The sequence below is a fragment of the Lampris incognitus genome, chromosome 10 (genome assembly GCF_029633865.1).
Source record: "Lampris incognitus isolate fLamInc1 chromosome 10, fLamInc1.hap2, whole genome shotgun sequence".
Classification (NCBI taxonomy): domain Eukaryota; kingdom Metazoa; phylum Chordata; class Actinopteri; order Lampriformes; family Lampridae; genus Lampris; species Lampris incognitus.
In genome coordinates, this window is record NC_079220.1 from 8572246 (window position 1) to 8592400 (window position 20155).

The 20155-nt window shown below is 46.4% G+C and overlaps 1 protein-coding gene and 1 pseudogene across 1 annotated transcript; one reads left to right on the forward strand and one right to left on the reverse strand.

The window, feature by feature from the left end:
- The first annotated feature begins 2127 nt into the window (after positions 1–2127).
- On the forward strand, positions 2128–9372 carry LOC130119211 (dynein axonemal heavy chain 8-like; annotated as a pseudogene).
- A 2709-nt stretch (positions 9373–12081) lies between these two features.
- Positions 12082–17974, reverse strand: atp6v0ca (ATPase H+ transporting V0 subunit ca). The gene is made up of 3 exons (XM_056287793.1): positions 17753–17974; positions 14113–14296; positions 12082–13279 (listed from the first exon to the last, which is right to left on the reverse strand). The coding sequence occupies exons 1-3, from the start codon at positions 17826–17828 to the stop codon at positions 13075–13077; spliced, it is 465 nt and encodes a 154-aa protein (XP_056143768.1). The 5' UTR covers positions 17829–17974; the 3' UTR covers positions 12082–13074.
- Between the last annotated feature and the right edge of the window lie 2181 nt (positions 17975–20155).

Here is a 20155-nt window from a genome sequence, read left to right on the forward strand (position 1 = left end):
GTATGGAGATAACAGCCACCTCTTATTTACTGGCCTATGCTCCTGGGTTTGATGTTAATGCTTTGTCTTATTTGCTACAGTACTTACTATCAGTAATGTTATCTTCACAACCCAAGACGGGTCATCTAGTACACTACTCAGATACAGTCCAAATATCTTCAGTGTGCTACTCAACTTTCTTATGTCAGATATCCAACTGAGCATTGAGGGTATCATCCATCAGACAAGGGGGGATTCTGTCTCCACTTCTCTACAATCTATATATTGATGATTTGTCCAAGCAGTTGAAAGCCTGTAACACTGGGTGCATGATGGGTAATACCTTGGTGAACCATATTATGTATGCAGATGACCTTGCCATCCTTAGTCCCTTTAGCGCTGGTCTCCAGCAGCTCCTTGATATATGTTGTGTGTACGGTGTGGAGCAGGATATCACATACAATGCTAGTAAGAGTGTTGTCATGATCTGCAGAACCAAAGAGGTCAATCATCTAAAATTTCCTGATTTTAAATTGTCTGATAATAATCTTGGGGTATGTAATAAGGTGGATAATCTTGGACATCATATTACTGAACAAATGAAAGATGATATATATAGGCAATGCCGCATGATGTATGCACAAGCAAACACTCAACAGACGAACAACAGAGGATTGGTGTGGTGTGGGCTCTAAGACCCTGTTGACACTTGGTTTTAAAATGCGTGTTGGGCAATCGGATCACAAGTGGACAGCGAGACACATCACGTTCACACCTGTGTCTATCATGCAGCTCCAAATGCTCCCTGCTGACCACTTGTGATCAGATTTCGTTACAAAGAAGAAGAAGATTTCCTGTTACGTCCTTGTCGGGGACGCATCAGGACACATTAGGGTTTACACTACAAAAGATATGTGGTCAAATGCGTCCCAGATCACCTCGGCAAGTGGTTTCAGTAACCGGTTCACAAAAGGTTTTGGTGGTCGTTTACACTTGTATTTAGCGCCGTCCACTTGTGATCCAATCACAAAAAAACGCATTTTAAAACCAAGTGTAAACGGGGTCAGTGATTGGTATGGGTTAGCAGGCTGGCTGCAGCGTTTTGCACGAGTTGACTCGTGGGACAGGCCTGCTTGGCTGAAACGAGAGAAAAGAGCATTGCAGGAGTCAAGGCATGAAAAAATCAGGGTATAGATTAGTAATTCTAGATCTCTGGTTGATAGCATTATATAGGGAATAGGGTATTGTTATAACAGAATCACCCCATTCCTGAAATACAACACAAAGAGTTAAATGTAACATCCCAGAAATGTTGCTTGCTTTGCTCATTTATTTTGATTATGGCGGTAGCTATACTGTGGGAGAGGTTGTGTCTTGTCCCCCCCACCAAAACCCCCCCCCCCAAAAAACAGTTTTTGATTGAATTTTTGAGTTAAGCAATATACATGCAGACCCAAGTACCTACGTTTGCTCTGTGATTTATTGTGTTCTCACATCCAGGACTACATTGAAAGGTTTGCCCTAGACTTACTATGTGGTGTGGGAGTTTAGACTCTACTTGCACCGTCACCGGGTTTGTACAGACAGTGTCGCTACCCCTTATGCTGTGGCAGCATCCCTTTTGTCAGCGCCTTCTATCTGTCAATGATGTCATGGGTGTTGAGTCCTTGTGAACATGTTGGTAGAAGGCCAATGGTACTGAACTTGCAGTCAAGAGGAAATAGAGTGCGTAATGGATGTGACCGCCATGAATTTCTGCCTCATCACCACAATTCCCCGTCTCTGTCTTGGTGAGAGGGTTAAGCAAGGGACAGACTAGAATAACAGGGACCGCTATTATATCAATTCTGTATTCTGACGGCAGTTGGGTGGGGGATACTTCTGGGATGCTGGAGCTTCCTGTTGAGCTGTCTGGAAATGGCATGGCCATAATTTAATGAAACATCTGCAATGGGATACCCCCCCATGTGATAACCCATGACATTCCTGCTCTCACCGCACAATCTTTCAATTGTACACTATAGTGTAACTATAGCAGTATACACTATAGTGTAAGCCATACCAGCCAAAGCCACATGATGCGCTTACTGCCATGACAGTGCAAGACACAACACACAGATATACTAGAGACTATGGTTGAAAGGGGGCATGGCTGTGGTTTTTCTGTTTGGTGCCCCACCCCTTTCTAATATCACATATCAACAGACATCACTGTTGGGTGTGGGAAGGGCTAAGCTGGTCATTCAGGGAGGCAGACTGTCAGTGGCTAATGCTGAGCTAGCCAATGCACAGGCTCAGCTGGGTGAGAAGCAAGAAGAGTTGGACAAAATAAAGGCTAAATTTGACACTGCCGTGAAAGAAAAACAGGTGTGGTTCACCCTTACAATAGCGGGTTGTTATTGTATGCTGCAGGCTAGAATACAAAAGGGGTTTGTGAATCGCTTAAAAAACATTTTTCAGGACTTGCATGACGATGCTGAGACGTGTAGGAATAAAATGCAGACCGCTTCTGCGCTGATTGATGGACTTAGTGGGGAGAAAGTTCGCCGGACAGAGCGGAGCAAGGAATTTAAGTCACAGATCAGCAGGCAGGTTACAAAGAAAATGAATTCATTCATAGAAAAAGCGGAATATAATTGTCTGACTGTATAAGACAAGTATATTTCTGAATATATCAGGGAGACATTTGCAATTACCATTCAATATAGCTATTTCAAGGGAACTTTGTGCAATGAGATTAATGTTGAAGGCTTTTAAACGAGAAGTTGACTCACTTGTCCTCCCCAGACTTGTTGGGGATGTTCTCCAGCTCCCTGGCTTCCTGTCTTACTGTGGGCCTTTCAACCAAAGTTGAGGGGAGGCAGAGCTTTGCAAGTGCAAAATTCCTCTCACAGAGAACCTCAACCTCATTGCTACGCTGATGGACCCCCCCTACAGTAAGATCAACTCTTACCAAAGCTCCACCCAAACACCTACTTCACCAGGTGATGCGCAAGACATTGTTTGTGGCTTGAAACAACACATTGGCATAACTCTTTCCTCTGTTTAAAAGATAAGCGAGTGGACTTTACAAGGACTGCCAGGAGATGACTTGTCGGTGCAGAATGGCATCATTGTCACCAAAGCTACAAGATACCCTCTTATCATTGACCTCCGGACTCGAGGAAAGGCTTGGATTAAGGAAAGAGAAAAAGCCAATGCCCTCCAGCTGAAGTGACAAACGGTGGAAGTGTGTAATATTTTTCCAAATGTACCAGTTTTTTGAGAGTATGTGTGGAGGGTATATGCAATTTCTCACCCAGGTCACGTCACGCAATCATAAATTCTCTCGCACTCATCTGGAGGACTGTCTTTCTCTGGGACGCCCACTGCTTACTGAGAACGTGTGCGAGGAGCTTGACCCCCACCCTGGACGATGTGCTTGAGGAGAATTTCCTCAAATCAGGTTCTAGTAACAAGGTGATCCAGTTGTCTAGTCCACTTTGATGTAATCAATCATGGAGATGATAGCGTAACCACTGATATCGTAAGAAATAACAAAAGGAAATCTCAGCTTGATCTCCCCACCATTGGCTGCTCTTGGTGAAAGTTGGGGACAAAGAAGTGGGAGTGATGGAAGGTTTCCAGCTCTATAGAACCACTAAGCTGCCAAACCCAGTGTATACCCCCGAGGTCCGTGCCAAGACCTCCATCACGGACTTCACAGTGACCGTGAAGGGTCTGGAGAACCAGCTGCTTGGCTGAGTCATCCTCGCAGAGAAATATGTTCGTTTCTGTTTTTCTCTCATATTTAGATAGTTTCTTTAAGCTAAGACCATTAATTAAAGTCTCACTGATGATATTTAGCACTGGTCTTTTTAATGATACGTCTAACAGGAACTAGAGAAGGAGAGATTGAAGTTAATGGAAGACGTCGCTTCTAATAAGAGAAAGATGAAGGAGCTAGAAGACAACCTGCTGTACAAGCTCAGCACCACAAAAGGTAGTTGTTGGCAAAGGATTCAGAGAATGGGAACCACCAAGTTATTAATAAGGATACCACAGGGCAGGAATTCCTCCATCTGTGAATATTATATAATCTGTGTATTGCTACAAAAAAAGGTGTGTGTTTGTGCTTTTGTGGGTATCTTAAGCTTCCTTGGTGGATGATGAGTCCATGATTGGCATCCTGAGTACCACAAAGCAGAGGTGAGTGAGAAGGTGCCTGTCATGGCTGAGGTGAGTGAGAAGCTCAATGTGGCAGCACAAACGGAGGCGAAGATCAACACAGCTCAGGAGGAGTACCGTCCCGTCGCTTCCCGAGGCAGCATCCTCTACTTTCCCATCACAGAGATGAGCATGGTCAACATCATGTACCAGACCTACTCTCTCTCAGCTCCTCAAAATCTTTGACCCATCCTCGGAAAGGTATGACTTCACCACATTTTGGTCAAATAGTGTTTGTGAACAGATTTTCTATGCTTTTTAATGATGTAGAGGTGGTTGAGGCTGCACTGAAACACATCATATGACCCTTAAAGCAGACATTATGAGTTACGAAGCCGCACTAATGAAATAAAAAAGGTTGACTGCAGCTATTTGTTACATAGTAGAGCATAGGGTGAGTGCAGAGCCAGTCATATTTTGAGACTGTGTATTTAAATGCAAATTCATACAGTTCGGACAGATATTGTTTCCTGTTTATGTGTGATAAATGACAGCTTAGATTTGATTTGAAAGGTTTTAGATGTAGAGACAAGGGATGAGATAGAGAAAAATCAGATCAATGGTTTGATGAGCTTACGAGGTCGTAAGCTCATCAAGTCTTAAATCAAGTCATCAAGTCGTCAAGTCGTAAGCCTTCTCCAAGTCCACAAAACACATGTAGACTGGCTTGTCAAACTCCCACGCCTCCCTGAGCACTTCCGCAAGGGTAAAGAGTTGGTCCGTTGTTCCACGGTCAGGACGGAATCCGTATTGTTCCTCCTGGATCCGAGGTTTGGCAGGCGGTCGGGGCCTCCTTTCCAGCACCCTAGAGTAGACTTTCCCAGAGAGGTTGAGCAGTGTGATGCCCTGATAATTGGAGCACAGCCTCCGGTGTGTGTCGGCCCTGTGGTGGCCTGGCGGCCTGTCCAGGGTGTCTCCCCGCCTGCCGCCCAATGACTGCTGGGACAGGCTCCAGCATCCCCGTGACCCTGAGAGCAGGATAAGCGGTTTGGATGATGGATGGATGGAATGGATGGTTTGATGAGCTGTGAAGATGAGTGACATTGCTTCTATGTGAATACCTGCCACATCATTCAATTTATCCAGCTACCAATTTTCCAGCTACCTAAAAGGCTGCATGCTCCAAGGAGACAGCTTAGAGTCGGATCCTGTAAGGCATTTTCAAAAGGTGCTGTTCGCTTTTGATGAGTAACCACCATTGCTATACAACGTAAACTTGGATGGCAGAAGTCATTGCACTGGAGATTTCATAGGCCTAACTCAACAAATTAGCATGAGGACCAAAGTGACATAGCTACTCTCATCCACCCTTCTTTTCTGATATCCAAGCTGGGTTTCTACCTAGCAGCTTCTACAGGGGTTGGTTACATCACATCTGGTGTAGTGGTAAATATCAGCATGCATGTGTGTCACTTATGATGGACTTTATAGCACGTGTTCAGATTACTACATGATGCGCCGAGTGTGAGCCTTCTTCACAACGTTGGGAGTAGCGAGGCCCAACTTAGCACCTAGAACGAACTTATTTCCACCTAACATTTAGGATAAGTTGTTTTAAATACGTTCTTTTGAGACATCTGGGTAGTATAGCGATCTATTCTGTTGCCTACCAACATGGGGATCGCCAGTTTGAATCCCCGTGTTACCTCCGGCTTGGTTGGGGGTCCGTATAGACACAATTGGCCGTGTCTGCGGGTGGGAAGCCGGATGTGGGTATGTGTCCTGGTCGCTGCACTAATGCCTCCTCTCGTTGGTTGGGGCACCTGTTCTGGGGGGGACTGGGGGGAATAGCATGATCCCCCGCATGTGCTACGTCCCCCTGGTGAAACTCCTCACTGTCAGGTGAAAAGAAGCGGCTGGCGACTCCGCATGTATCGGAGGAGGCCCTCCCCAGACCGGCAGAGGGGGTGAAGCAGCGACCGGGATGGCTCGGAAGAGCGGGGTAATTGGCCAAGTACGACTGGGGAGAAAAAGAGGGGGGGGGGGGAAACCTTTCTGTTGACTTACTGTCTGACATATTGCCTTGCACAAACAAAAAGGGGTTGACGTTTTTCATTTTTCTTTGACCACAGTCTTGGACACGCCATTGTTTTTCAGGTCCAAGAAGTCCGCTCTGACTCAGAGGCGGATCACCAGCATTACTGATTATCTGACCTTTGAGGTGTTCAGGTACACTGTCAGAGGCCTGAATGAAAACCACAAGTTCATCTTCACACTCTTGTTAGCTCTCAAGACTGATATACAGAAGGCCAAGATAAAGCATGCCGAGTTTCAGGTTCTCATTCAAGGTAGGGTTATCACCCAAGCCAATAATACACAGCGAGCCTGAGTCAAGGTATCTTCCAGCGTTTTACTTCTTTGCGGGTAGGTGGTGCAGCACTCCACCTGAAGACCTGCCCCCTCAAAGCCATTTCGTTGGATACTCGATATGACGTGGCTCCACGTAGCTGAACTCAGCAAATTGCCACATTTTACTGAGATCATGAATCGGGTCGGTTAAATCTTTTCGATCGCAGGTTTGATTCCTGCAACACGGCATTCCCACAAGGCATTACTGTTGCTGTATTTTACAGTTACCACGAAATGAAAACGAGTGGAAGGTTTGGTTTGATATGGATGCCCCCGAGGAAGGCACCATCCCAGATGGACACGACGACTCACTGGATGTCTCCCGTAGACTTTTGCTGACCAGGTAGAGCCAGAAATACAAAATTCTCACATGTTTTTCTTCATTGTTGTTATTCTATTTGTACAGATCATGGTGTCCCGACCGTACCCTGTCTCAGGCTAGCAAGCTTGCGGGAGACTCTATGGGCAAGAGGCTCGCTGAGCCAGTTGTCTTGAACCCTGAGTGCACCCAGGAGGAGAGTGACCCTCGGACCCCATTTATCTGCTTCCTGTCTGTGGGCTCAGATCTGACCAACCAGATTGATGCACTTGCTCGGAAACTTGGGCTCAGTGAGCTCTGCTGCCTTGCTCATTTCACACTGTCACATTTTTTGGTATAAAATCTGCATTACTTCTAATGAGGCTGCTTCACCTGGTGATGGCGTGCTTTATAGATTGCAGAGCTATATCCATGGGGCAAGGACAAGAGATACATGCAAGGAAGCTCATACAGACATCGATGACACAGGTAGGCCCTCAGTCAGGACGAAATTATATGACGCATCAGTAAACACTATGAGCTTGAAGGCCGACTGAAGCTGTTTGTGGTTTCTGTATAAAAATCCATGTAGGGAGGATGGGTCCTCCTGCAAAATTGTCATCTGAGCCTGGAGTTTATGGAGGAATTGCTCGAAAACAGCACTACAGGGGAGACGACGCATGACAGTTTTCGAGTGTGGCTCACCACTGAGCCGCACAATCGCTTCTCCATCACTCTCCTACAGGTAACACTTTTCACACTTCCTAGGGGCTCTAATTTTACTTAATTTTTGAAGGTTTAACCAACAAAATAGGCTTTATCTTTAGAATACTAACCAACTAGCTAACAGTATTTTATTAATCTTACAATACATTGCAGCAAGTTGTAGATTATTTAGCAGCCCAACAGTCAATAACTGATGACCTGTAGCAAATTCAGAGGGCAGCTGGGAACCGCCACGGCCGGGACGTGAACTCGGGTCTTCTGCACCACAGGCGACTACATTAACCAGTTGACTAAAGGGTCGGACTGAAGTCTAAAGGGCCCGACCCTTTAGTCAACTGGTTAATGTAGTTGCCTGTGGTGCGGGAGCCCCGGATTCGCGTCCCGGCTGCAGCGTTTCCCAGGCTGCCCCCCCGAATTCACTATATGTATTTCTAAAGAAGCTAAGTGATAACTCTACCTTGCTTTACTCCTAGTCCTCTATCAAGTTCACCAATGAGCCACCCCAAGGAGTACGCGCTGGCTTGAAACGCACATTCAGGGGGATCTCTCGGGATCAGTTGGAGTTCAGCAGCCCGCCTGTGTGGAAGCTGTTGCTGTACAACGTGGCCTTGCTCCACACTGTTGCACAGGTACTGCCTACGCCTTTCCATTGGTGCAGGTGGCACCAAGTTGGCTTTTTTTAAAAAAAAAAAGAAATGGACTATTCAGCAGGAAGTTGCCAGCTCAGCCTTTGGCACAGACGGAAGTGTCCTCCATTACTGCTGAAGTGCTCATTAGAAAGTTGCTAAACCCTTTACTGCTTTAGGGACGTTACATCATAGGCAACCCTGAACTCTGACCTCTGATGAAATTAATATTTGTAAGGGTGTGTGTGTGTATGTGCATACATGTGGAAACTACAGAGATGTTATCTTTTCCTTCCTTTTTTTCTGTCTTCCTCTTTGTTCCTATAAACGAATTGTTATTGCTCTGAGGCACAATTTGTTCTTATTTTCTTTTGGAGAAATGCTGCAAATGTGGACCCTTAGGGTGGAATACACCATTTGAGTTCAACTCAGCTGACTTCCCTGCCAGTGTCCAGTTTATCCAGAACCACTCGGATCAACGTGATCCCCAAAAGGTAACGATGAGCAAATATGTGCCACAATTCGGGGGGGACTATTGGGGGCTCCCCCCCCCCATTGTTCATCAATGAATGCTTCTCTTGTGCTCTTCCTCACGGGGTGTATCATGGGAAACTGTGTGTTACATGTTAGGGGAGGTGCAGTATGGAGGAAGAGTTACTGATGACTTCGACAAAAGCCTACTCAACTCTTTTGCACGAGTAACTTTTGGTTTTAGAAAGCAAATCAAGGTAAAGGGAAATATAACAACTGAATAATTCATGTGATGGGCGTAGACTGCAGAGTCCTGGCCTGACGCGTTAGCTCTTCTGTGTTGTGTCATCCTCTTGGCCAGCGTCTGTTTGATTTCCTCAATGTACATGATTATTTAGCATGCATAAAGAAATTTGACCCACAGGTGTACAGCCCTATAGGCAGCACAACTGGTACTTTAACAGGGGAAACCACTGACTATAGTTTTCCCCTCAGAACCTTTGTGATATTTTGGACAATATGTCTGACGCCTGTGTACCTAACCTGTGGAAGGAAATCTCTTGGGAATCCTCCACTTTGGGTTTTTGGTTCACCGAACTTCTAGAGCGAAACAACCAGTTCCATAGCTGGGTGTTTGAGAGAAGACCCAAAACCTTCTGGATGACTGGCTTCTTCAACCCTCAGAGTGGGTACCAGGATTTTGGAGTTTCGAATTAAACTGCAGAAGAAATGCAAATGTAGAACTGCAGGAAGTGACTTCTTTAAGCCCTTTCTCTTCTATTTGGCATTGACTTTTTTTTTTAAAACTAAAGCCTGCATAAGTTCCGCTTGTAGTTTCACTGTGACAGATGTGCAATTTGAAAATCACAGTAAACAAATGTGCTTTCATCTGCAATCCATGCAGGCTTCTTGACAGCAATGAGACAGGTGGTAACAAGGGCACAAAAAGGCTGGGCCCTGGACAGGGTCACCCTGCACAATGACATACTGAAGCAGAGCAAGGAGGAGATCGCAGCGCCCCCCCCCCCCCCCCCCCCCAGCAGTAAGTCGCAAGGAGTGGAAGTTCTGGCAAAATGCAATTTGAATGATAAGCAGTTAGCAATCCATTAGATAATTCACAAGTTCTATAATTAGATCATTTACAGTTCATTCATTCATCTTCGGCCGTTTCTCCGGGGTCGGGTCGCGGTGGCAGCAAGCTAAGTAGGGCGCTCCAGACGTCCCTCTCCCCAGCAACGCCCTCCAGCTCCTCCTGGGGGATCCCAAGGCCTTCCCAGGCCAGATTGGACATGTAGTCCCTCCAGTGAGTTCTGGGTCTACCCCGGGGTCTCCTCCCAGTTGGCCGTGCCCGGTAAACCTCCACAGGAAGGTGCCCAGGAGGCACCCTAATCAGATGCCCGAACCACCTCAACTGGCTCCTTTCGAAGCGAAGGAGCAGCGGCTCTACTCTGAGCTCCCTCTTGATGTCCGAGCTCCTCACCCCATCTCTAAGTCTGAGCCCAGACACCCTACTGAGGAAACTTATTTCAGCCGCTTGTATCCGTGATCTCACCCTTTCAGTCACCACCCAAAGCTCATGAGCATAGATGAGGGTTGGAATGAAGACTGACTGGTATTTTAAGAGCTTTGCCTTCCGGCTCAGCTCCCTCTTCACCACAACGGTCCGGTACGTCCACATTACTGCTGATGCTGCACCAATCCACCTGTCAATCTCCCGCTCCATCCTACCCTCACTCGTGAACAAGACCCCGAGATACCCGAATTCCTTCACTTGAGGCAACAACTCATCCCCAACCCGGAGGGAGCAGTTCACCATTTTCCGGCAGAGAACCACGGCCTCAGACTCGGAGGTGCCGACTCTCATCCCAGCCATCTTACACTCAGCTGCAAACCGCCCCAGTTCATTCAGTTCACGGTTCATTAACGTGTGAATTTATTTTAGTCATTTGATCCTCAAAGCATTTATTAATCATCATAAACTACAAAACTAGACTTTTATCAAAATCGCCCTTTACTTTCAGACAAGTGATGTTTATGTTTTGAATAATGCACTAATGCAATCATGAAGATTATTTTTGCGAAACATACTGACCTGTTTTGATACTGGCAATTGCGTGGGTGTTTTAACGATCCTAGATTTCAGAGAGCCAGCTGAAATGAAACAGACTCACTCAACATATGGTTGGAGCAGAATTTTGGCAACTGATTTTGTATTTGCTGGTTGACTAGTTAACCGTAACTTGATTTCTTCAAACTTGCTGCTACCCGCCATCCACATTTTGCTGCTATGGGGAAGATGCACCAAATCAGGAAAGTCTTACCCAACATTAACCATTAAAATAAACACGTACGGGGCGTCCGGGTGGTGTCGCAGTCTATTCCGTTGCTTCCCAACACGGGGATCGTCGGTTCAAATCCACGCGTTGCCTCCGGCTTGGTCAGGCGACCCTGCAGACACAATTGGCCGCGTCTGTGGGTGGGAAGCCGGATGTGTGTCCTGGTCGCTGCACCAGCGCCTCCTCTGGTCAGTGCCTGTTCGGGGGGGAGAGGGGGAATTGGGGGGGAATAGCGTGACCCTCCCACGTGCTACGCCTCCCTGGCGAAACTCCTCACTGTCAGGTGAAAAGAAGGGGCTGGCGACTCCACATGTATGGGAGGAGGCATGTGAGCCCTCCCCGGATCGGCAGAGGGGGTGGAGCAGCGTCCGGGACAGCTCGGGAGAGTGGGGTAATTGGCCAGGTATAATTGGGGAGAAAAAAAGGAGGGGGGGGGGGGAGTGGCAGGATGTATTTTAGAACAAAGTTTTGAATGACTTGCATAATACCGCGTGCTTTGTGTGTCAGTGTAATACCATTTTTACACATTTAAGAATGTCTGGAAATGAGCAGATTCAATATGAAGTGAATTACTCTAAATGTGATGTGCTGATAGTAGCTAGTTAACTTGGAAGTCAGGCTTAAAGAGAGCCAATAGGGCGCGCCTCCGCTTTTATATAGTCCCACTACGGACACGCCCTCTATGCTAATGATAATTTGTGACGCGGCAAGTTACCACATTTTCGCCAACCGGACATCTGCCGGCATCTCTCGTCTGGCCACCAAAATGTGATTTTAGGGGCTACCACTCGTCTCATCGATCACATCCACACTCCTTACATCGATTAACAACAGGAGAAGTCGGATTTTGATGCAAGCATCTCTTTAAGGGCAGGAAGGACAAGGCTTTATTGCTACTTTTCACTATTATACCATTTTAACATCTTGACACGCCACAGTTCTACAGTATAGCACGACACGGTGAAGGCCCTTGGAACACAAAAGCACCCAAACAACACAAACCGGCACACGTGTCCGAGTGCCGTCCAAAAAGCAAACCAACCTATCGTTACAAGCAGACCCGTTTCTCTATAGTCCAAAACAAACCGAGTCAAGAGGAGGTTGAAATTTATTTGGAAATCTGACAGGCATGACTGAACAACTGAGTTCTCACCTTAAACAAAACCAAGACAGCAGCACTACAGGTAAACGGTACTAGTGTTTAAGAATGTCATATTACACACGTCCACTTGCACACATTACACTCTCAGGTCACGAACGAACACACACTCGTACTCACACACGGCACACACGAATGCAGTTAACTTTATGTCAACATCTGGACATCTTTCCTTTAATAACCACGTGACATCCAGAGAGGAATTCCAAGCACTTAGAACAATTACCCACAGTGCAGTTCTAGCTATACACAGATAATTTATTTATGTATATGTATATGTATATAGGGTATTCAATAAACATTTTTTTTCCATTTAAACAGTTTCATTAACATTTCAAAATTTTCAGTTTTCATAAATAGTGAAAAAAAATAAGAAAAAAATAATAGCTATGTCTTGCCAGTTCCTCACCATGGATTTGAAAATGGTCCCCCCCCCCAGAAAAAAAGGAACATGAATTTAAAAAAAAAATGTGCATGACTCATTCAACAGTCAGTTCTTTATAGACACTGAATGATAACCAAAACCAACTGACAAAAAGAGGGCAAAGGGCAGGAGGGGTAAACCTTGATACTCACACTCACAGCACAGACGGGTTACTACATTTACAGGGGGAAGGTACTCTGGACCACTGTACAGGTTAAAGATCAGACAAGTATCAGGGAGACTATCTACACGTTCCAAAACAACCAACGCATCTCCTCACCCTCGATGCACGCTGAAGACCTGACACAACTGGATGGCTTTAAGCAATATGCAGAGACCACACTTGGTGAATACGGGGTCATCAAGTTGACGACAAACATAACACTGACTGCCATCCCGTCCTGTCAGACCCACAGGGCGTTATGGAATCGGGTGAAAGTCTCCTATTTGTTCTTGCTGCTTTGATGTGGAATGAATGCGGTTGTGTTAATGCAAGATACTTATTTTGTGGACAGGATAAGAGCCACAATGAGACCATAAAGCCCCAAAACTTCAGCAAAAATCAGGATAAGGATCATGCCCACAAAAAGCCTGGGCTGCTGAGCTGTTCCTCTCACACCAGCGTCGCCGACGATGCCAATGGCAAAACCGGCTGCAAGACCACTCAGGCCCACACTCAGACCAGCGCCGAGGTGCAGAAAACTCCTGTTGGAGAAGAGCAAGGACACAGTTTTGGTCACCACAAAGTAACACTGTGCCAAATAATACAGGAACGGGCACCCATGTGCTGTGGCTACTATGCATAAGGGTTTTTTCAATTCAACCCAACACTACCCAGTGATTTCACCGGTTAAACCCTCTCCGCCTGAAGGTGTGTGTCAGTGAAAGCAGCTGAGTCAGAATAAAAACAAACACACGTGAACCTCAAAGACAAAAATGGACAAAATTAGCAAACTATTTCTTATTAGGTGTTCTCTGAGAGCATACTGTACGCTACAGCAAATCCTTATTAGAAAGAATTTTTGATATTTTGCAGGACAATGATGGAGGCTCCCGCCAAAATCCAGCAAACGCTAAGCTGTCAGCATCACAAATCAACTTGTTGTGAAGAGGAGCAGACCTACAGAAATGTGCACCTGCACTGCTCACTGATCGAAAAGATAAAACTGATGTGGAGATGTGCTACATTTAACAATGTCAAATTCCTGGAAAATGTAAAAATTGGTGGGGCGCATCAGGTTACATAATCAATTTTTGTCTCTTCATTCCAATTGTCAGATTATTTGCAGTCAGCGAGTCACCCGGTCATCAAATTATCCGCGAACTAACAAACAGTTTGTAGGGTCACTGATGCACGTAGAAATAATGTAGTGCATCCTTGTGGTGCAGGGCTAATAGGTAAATACTGAAATTCACAATTCCCTATCCATGTTTGGTGAGTGACAAAGCACCCGCTAGCCAAGTTACACTTCAATATTTGCATGTTTAGCCAAGAATTACAGGATGTTTTGGGTGTATGATTTCAAAGGTGGTCTTACTTGTATAAGGGGAGACCTTCAGAAATGTTGTTGGCTATCAGCACAGCCACCACCAGTCCGTAAATGGCGATGATACCGGCCATGACCACGGGGATGATGGACTTCATGATAAGCTCTGGCCGCATCACAGACATGGCAGCGATGCCTGTGCCACTCTTCGCTGTTCCATACGCTGCACCTAATGCTGGACAAGATCAGAACAGAGAAAATGTAATTTCACTCAAATCACTCCAAATTCAAACGTCTCACATAAAAATATATCCCCATGACCGCATTAGTCAGTCAATCCTGCAGTCATGGTCTGTGTCATGGTCATGGTCCCTTTGTTTTTGGTTTTACCCAAAGCCTGACAGGATTTGGATTCAGCGGGGACTGAGTCAGAATTTCCCACTACCTATTCAACATTCAACCTACAAGCATTGTCAAACGACAAGTCTAAGAGCTGCTCGTCAACACTGAGCACAGTAGTTGGCACTTATTGAAACCAACTTAAAATGACTTGCAACAGCTGGAATATGCAATGTGTAAACTGATCTGGGCGATATGATGTGACTCATCATTGCCCAAATCTGTAATTTCGTAGATGTACTTACTTCCTTTAATAACTGCCTTGGGTGTATGTGGAAATGTACTGCTGGCTGGTAAAAAGAGATTCTGAGAGTAGCTCACTTCCTTAAATAGCAACTACAAGCAAACCACTAAGGAAGCCAAAGGTAAAAAAATGGCACAGCATCAAGACCACAGTTGTACCGTGTCTGTAACGCAACACTTTTAGGTGTTGACCATATAGCCCACAAGCGGGCTGTAAGAACTATAGCACCGCAATTCTGCTACCTTCCACACCAGCTGAGCATGGGGTTGGAAAATAATCCTGTTCTTATTAGTCATCCAGTTGCCACTTTTACAATTCCTACTGCTGAATCACAGCTTTTAGGATCTATGGGACTCATGGTATAAGGCCAAATCAAAATTACAGTGACAATCACAAGACTGACACTTGGGCCTTACCGTCAGTGCCCACCACTGCATTAGAACAGGCTTAATAGCGGTCACAAATTAACATTGGCGAATATTTACCTCCTGTTCACTTCAATTCTATGGAAGGGGGGAATAAAACATTCGCTCCTGGCGGCAAAGGAAATTCGCATCTTTGCTTCGTGTGGGGTTCAGCTTTGGTGAACTTTGATCGGTGAATCTGCAGCCTCTCAACTAATAGCAAAGAAGTGTGTGTGTGTGTGTGTGTGTGTGTGTGTGTGTGTGTGGGTGACCCCACTTGGTGTCATATCCTGCACTGCCCACATTCAGTACAAGACACGAATTTCGCCTCGACGGGCGATGGCCATTCGCCTGCATTCACGCATGCGTGACCGTAGCCTAATAGATGCACAGCCAAACCTCCAGAAAATGAATGGACTAACAGCTCTGATCTTTCAATGCTGATTTTTTTTTTTTTTTTTACAAATGGCGTGACAGTGTATGGCGGTGTCAGTACATATATTTTGTCCATAATAACTGAAATCACTGGCCATCCTTCAATTACATTTTCTTCCCTTGACGTTAAATTCCAAACAGGGGTGGGATATCATTAAGTTCAGTTTATATTTTTCTAGTACCACTGACACGCAACTTTCTCTGTTGCTGGGAAGTAAGGGCAAATGTAATTAACATAGGTGATGACTGAGTACTTAAGGCTGGAATGTTACTCTCCTTCTTACAGGTTAATGTCAATGACAATGCCCATGCAGCAACTATGACACGCGAGCAACCATGATGTCCGTTGTTGGATGACCTTTGAAACATGTTTTACCCCCCACAGTTCCCATATGGGTTTTGGAGACAGAATACAAGTGCGGTATACCTATAGGGCATTTGGTTGTAGAGAGAAAAACGCCCAATTAATCTTGCACAGGTCATAGTCAAGATGCAATTACTGCAAGTACCTTTCAACCTCTGACAATTTTTTTGGGGCAGATGCTTGCAACTTGGGGGACCTATGGAGCAGAGGCTTGCTCTGGACCAAGACCGATGGATCTACAAGCCTTAGCTGGCTGTTAGCCATATGCACAGCGCAACCCTTTGAGTACAGCAAGTTATTTTTCTCACAAACATGTCAGGTGATGGCCTCACCATCAAGCTGCCCTTGAGCGCTTACCGTCATTGAGCAGTGTGCCGACTAGTGCTGGGTGATTTGGAAAACATTATCACGATGATCACAGGGAATTTTCCACAATATCGATATATCATGACATGTACTTACATATGTAAGAATATATGCAATAATCCAACTGAGAACCATCACATTGCACTATCTGGTAATGTGGAGCACAACATCAATCCACACATTTCAGACCTCATTTTAAGAGAAATCTTCCAAGAACAGATTCTCCCTATAACCCTGGGCGACAAAACTGTGACCACAATATGAAAATAACTGCAATTCAACATGACACAAGACCGCTGAAAGATGATAAATGATCATTTGGAATTACTGCCCAGCCCTTTTGCCAGCCTTCTTTCGTAAGCCCCAATAGCAGTGGGGAAAAATGGCAAATTTGCTGAACTGGCCAAGACCAAGCAATGCTTTGCATATTACCAAAGGCAGGATCAGTTTGATGGATAAGTGCTGAAACCTTAGTGTAACTAACCGCTACCAGGTCAAGACACTGAACCCCCAACTGCTCCTGATGAGCAGGTTGGCACCTTAGGTGGCAGCCTCTGCCATCAGTCTGAGTGTGTGAGTGAGTGAGGTATACATTTTAAGCGCTTTGAGTGGTCAGTAGACTAGAAAGGCACTATATAAATGCAGTCAATTTACCATCTACAAATGGCCAGCACATAAACAGTTGGGGGTGGTGTTAAAAAAAAAACACCAGCAGGGTCGACTAAAATTTATATTTATTTATTTATTTAGCAAATGGGCGTACTGCCTGCCATGTGCAGCATCTCTCAGGTGTGCCTCTGGAGATGACAAGGCATTAAGCCGGACGGGAAGCAAAACGAGGCGCGCGCGACCGCGCGCAGGCCGCGGTGGCGATAAACCTCACAACTCGCGGGACACCATTTTACCAGCGCACCGGGCATCTGACTTGACGCCGATTTCACACTTTCCCATTGCAGAGGTCAGGACCGCTCCAAGCACACTGGGAGGGAAACGTAGGTAAAAATTTGACTTTGCGTTTTTTTTTTCTTCTTCTTAATCCAAGCTGAAGTCAGATGACGAGAGAGGGGGGGGGGAGAGGCCTGTCCGCTGCAGCGCCTCGCAGCCGGCCGTCGCCGCAAGGCTCACTTTTCTAACGATAACCGCTACAAAACATCGCGACTTATCGCGATAACCACCGGCCGCTACAAGGCGAGGCGACGTTCGGCGTCCTTAACGCCACGGTGGACGGCGTTGTCTTATCCAAGTCTCCGGGTCCCTTTCCACCCCCACCCCCCTCATCACTGGCAGGTGTGTGACAGGGGGGGGGGGGGACCCTATACCTAAAACCAACACACACAAACACACACTATTTCCAAGCGTTAGTAGCGGTATATAGGTCTGAAATGGCCGCGACAGACACACCTGACGTTACATCTGCCCTAAACATGCATGAAACTCAAAAGAGGCCAAGAGGCGATCCACGAAAGGGTGGCTAATTACCGCTGAAGACCATGGCCGCGGAGGCTCCCATCACAGCGAAGAACGGGGAATACTCGGGGCTCTCGGCGGAGGACATCCTCGCAGTTTCGAAGTACAGATACGATTTCACAACGTCTTCAGTTGGTTGGTTGGCTGGTTGCCTATCGGCCCCCCACGGTCGAATCCTCTGCAGGCTAGAAACGCTCAAGGAAGGAGGCAGCGTAACAGCTAGCGAGGGCGCCGGTGCAGCGGAGGAAAATGGCGAAACGGAAAAAGTCACATGATCAACTCTCCTGGAACGATCCATTTGGCGGTCGCGCGGGGGGGGGGGTGTGTGGTGGTGGTCGCGTTCCTAAAATAAAACCCGATTTCGCCAGGTTTATGCGGGGGGGGGGGGATGGGGTTTAACGCGATGTCTTGTCGAGACGGATCAAACGATCCATTGTGTAACTGAACTGTTAGTTATCGCGGGAGTCGGCGGGGATAACGAAGCGTCTAGAGCGGCGCCTCGTTAACCCGCTTGCAGTGGTACGTTCTGCTGCATGTCCGCTGCCTTGCAGACGTGATTCAACGCGATTCTGCTTCGTAGCCTGAAATCAGCGATAGGATGTGTCCTTATCACACGCCTGCGTTGTGATATTTCCTCCTTTTTGTTTTAAGCTTCAACGCAGCAAAATGTCCCTCTAGCCAGGCACCGGTGTCGTTCACCCAGCCCCCTGCTAGGTGCCGCTGCTGCTGTGCATGGTGCCTGCTGTCACTCAGGCTGAACTCATAAATAAAACAAATGAAAAAAACCCTGTCACAGGGACGTCTTGCACACAGTGCACCTCTCTGTCGTCTCTTCTCGTTCGGTGCACCTGACATCCCGCTCTCGTTTTTCACTTTGGGATTAAGCACATCATGCGGCTGCAGCCTCGCTATTGGCTTTCCTGGAAATTGGTGCAATCGCAGGCCTTTATTTTCCGCCAAAGGGAGTTTTGGCTCTTTTTTAAAATTACTCTTACTTTAATTACTCTTTTTTTTTATTAAACAGTTTATTTTAGCTAAAGCACTTTAATCTAAAAAGAAGGTCTGTAGCGAATTCGGGGGGGGGACAACGCAACCACAGCAACTACCGCGGCCGGGAAGCGAACCCGTATCGCCCGCACCGCAGGGGGCATCGCTAACCGCTCGAGTAGAGGGTCAGACCCACCGGCGTGTCTACTAATCAATTCACGTTACACTACCCCCCTCCTCCCCTCCTCCTTCGGGAAGCGCGTCCCCGCGTTTAAGCATATCAGCTCCTTCACGCCTCAGGGCACATGCGCTTCCGATGGCCTTAAGGTCGTTCCATCCCACTTCTGACACCAATGTAGCGAATTCGGGGGACAACGCAACCACAGGAATTGCCGCGGCCGGGACTCGAACCCGTATCGCCCGCACCGCAGGAGGCATCGCTAACCGCTCGACTAAAGGGTTAGACCCGCCAGCCAGCGGCCAGCGTGTCTACTAATCCATGCACGTTACAGGTCTTTCGGACAAGAGGAGTCATGTTTTTTTTTTTGGCCTTTTTTTTTTGCCCTCGAATCCCTTGAGGATTCACGTGCATTGTGCAACAGTTATGAGACTCCCCTGCGAATCTAATCAATAAGCCAAACGTTTTCTTCTGACACTCGGTGTAAAATGCGATGCCAAAAGGACAAAAACAAACGTGAGCATTGATTCGTTTAATGACACGCCATTAAACCCTTGGTCTGGTTGTGTGTAACTTGATATACTATGCCACCAGCTTCCCTCGGTTTCCACTGGACAGGCAGGGTTACTTTCTTAATTCTCTGCTGTTTCCTGCTAACAATTTAACGACGTCCACTTTCAAACTCCACATACAGTGCTGACCTACAGGTATAAGTTAGGGGTTGTTTTATTATTATTATTATTATTATTTGTAATTCCGCTCTGGCAAACTGGCCAGCGTTTAGTGAATAAGCTACTTCCCTTTTCTAACTCGTCTACTTTTTAAGAACTGGACAGCCAAACCGCAGCAGACGGGGGGAACGTGCAGCTCCGGCTCACATGACTGTCAGCAGGCCTGCGCCATGTTTTCTGCGGAGGTCAGAGGTCATTCATGTGACCCGTACAGCGTGTTCAAGACCTGGCTTGCGTTACTATAGATTACGTGAGCCTACGTTAAGTCATCAGGGTCCCTGCCGTTTTCTACTGTAACCTTTTTCCGTAACAGATTGCAATAACACACAATTTAGACATATTACAAGCTGTGTTAGTTAGAATTGTGTAAAAATAAAAAATCGTATATCAACCACAACACCGAAGTTCGTTGCTGTCACACGTTTATGTGCAGGAGTAAATGCTGCGGTTGGAATCCCGCCTCATAGTGTGATCTTTTCTTCAAATGTAGAAGTAAAGTAGGTATTGTTCACTGATGAT

What these genes read in the sequence shown, in the direction of transcription:
- atp6v0ca (XM_056287793.1), bottom strand. Translation starts at nt 17,828, where the DNA reads ATGTCCTCCGCCGAGAGCCCCGAGTATTCCCCGTTCTTCGCTGTGATG. An exon ending in CGCGGCCATGGTCTTCAGCG is followed by an intron (nt 14,297 to 17,752) that starts GTAATTAGCCAC and finishes GATCTTGTCCAG; the next exon opens with CATTAGGTGCAGCGTATGGA. An exon ending in GAAGGTCTCCCCTTATACAA is followed by an intron (nt 13,280 to 14,112) that starts GTAAGACCACCT and finishes CTTCTCCAACAG; the next exon opens with GAGTTTTCTGCACCTCGGCG.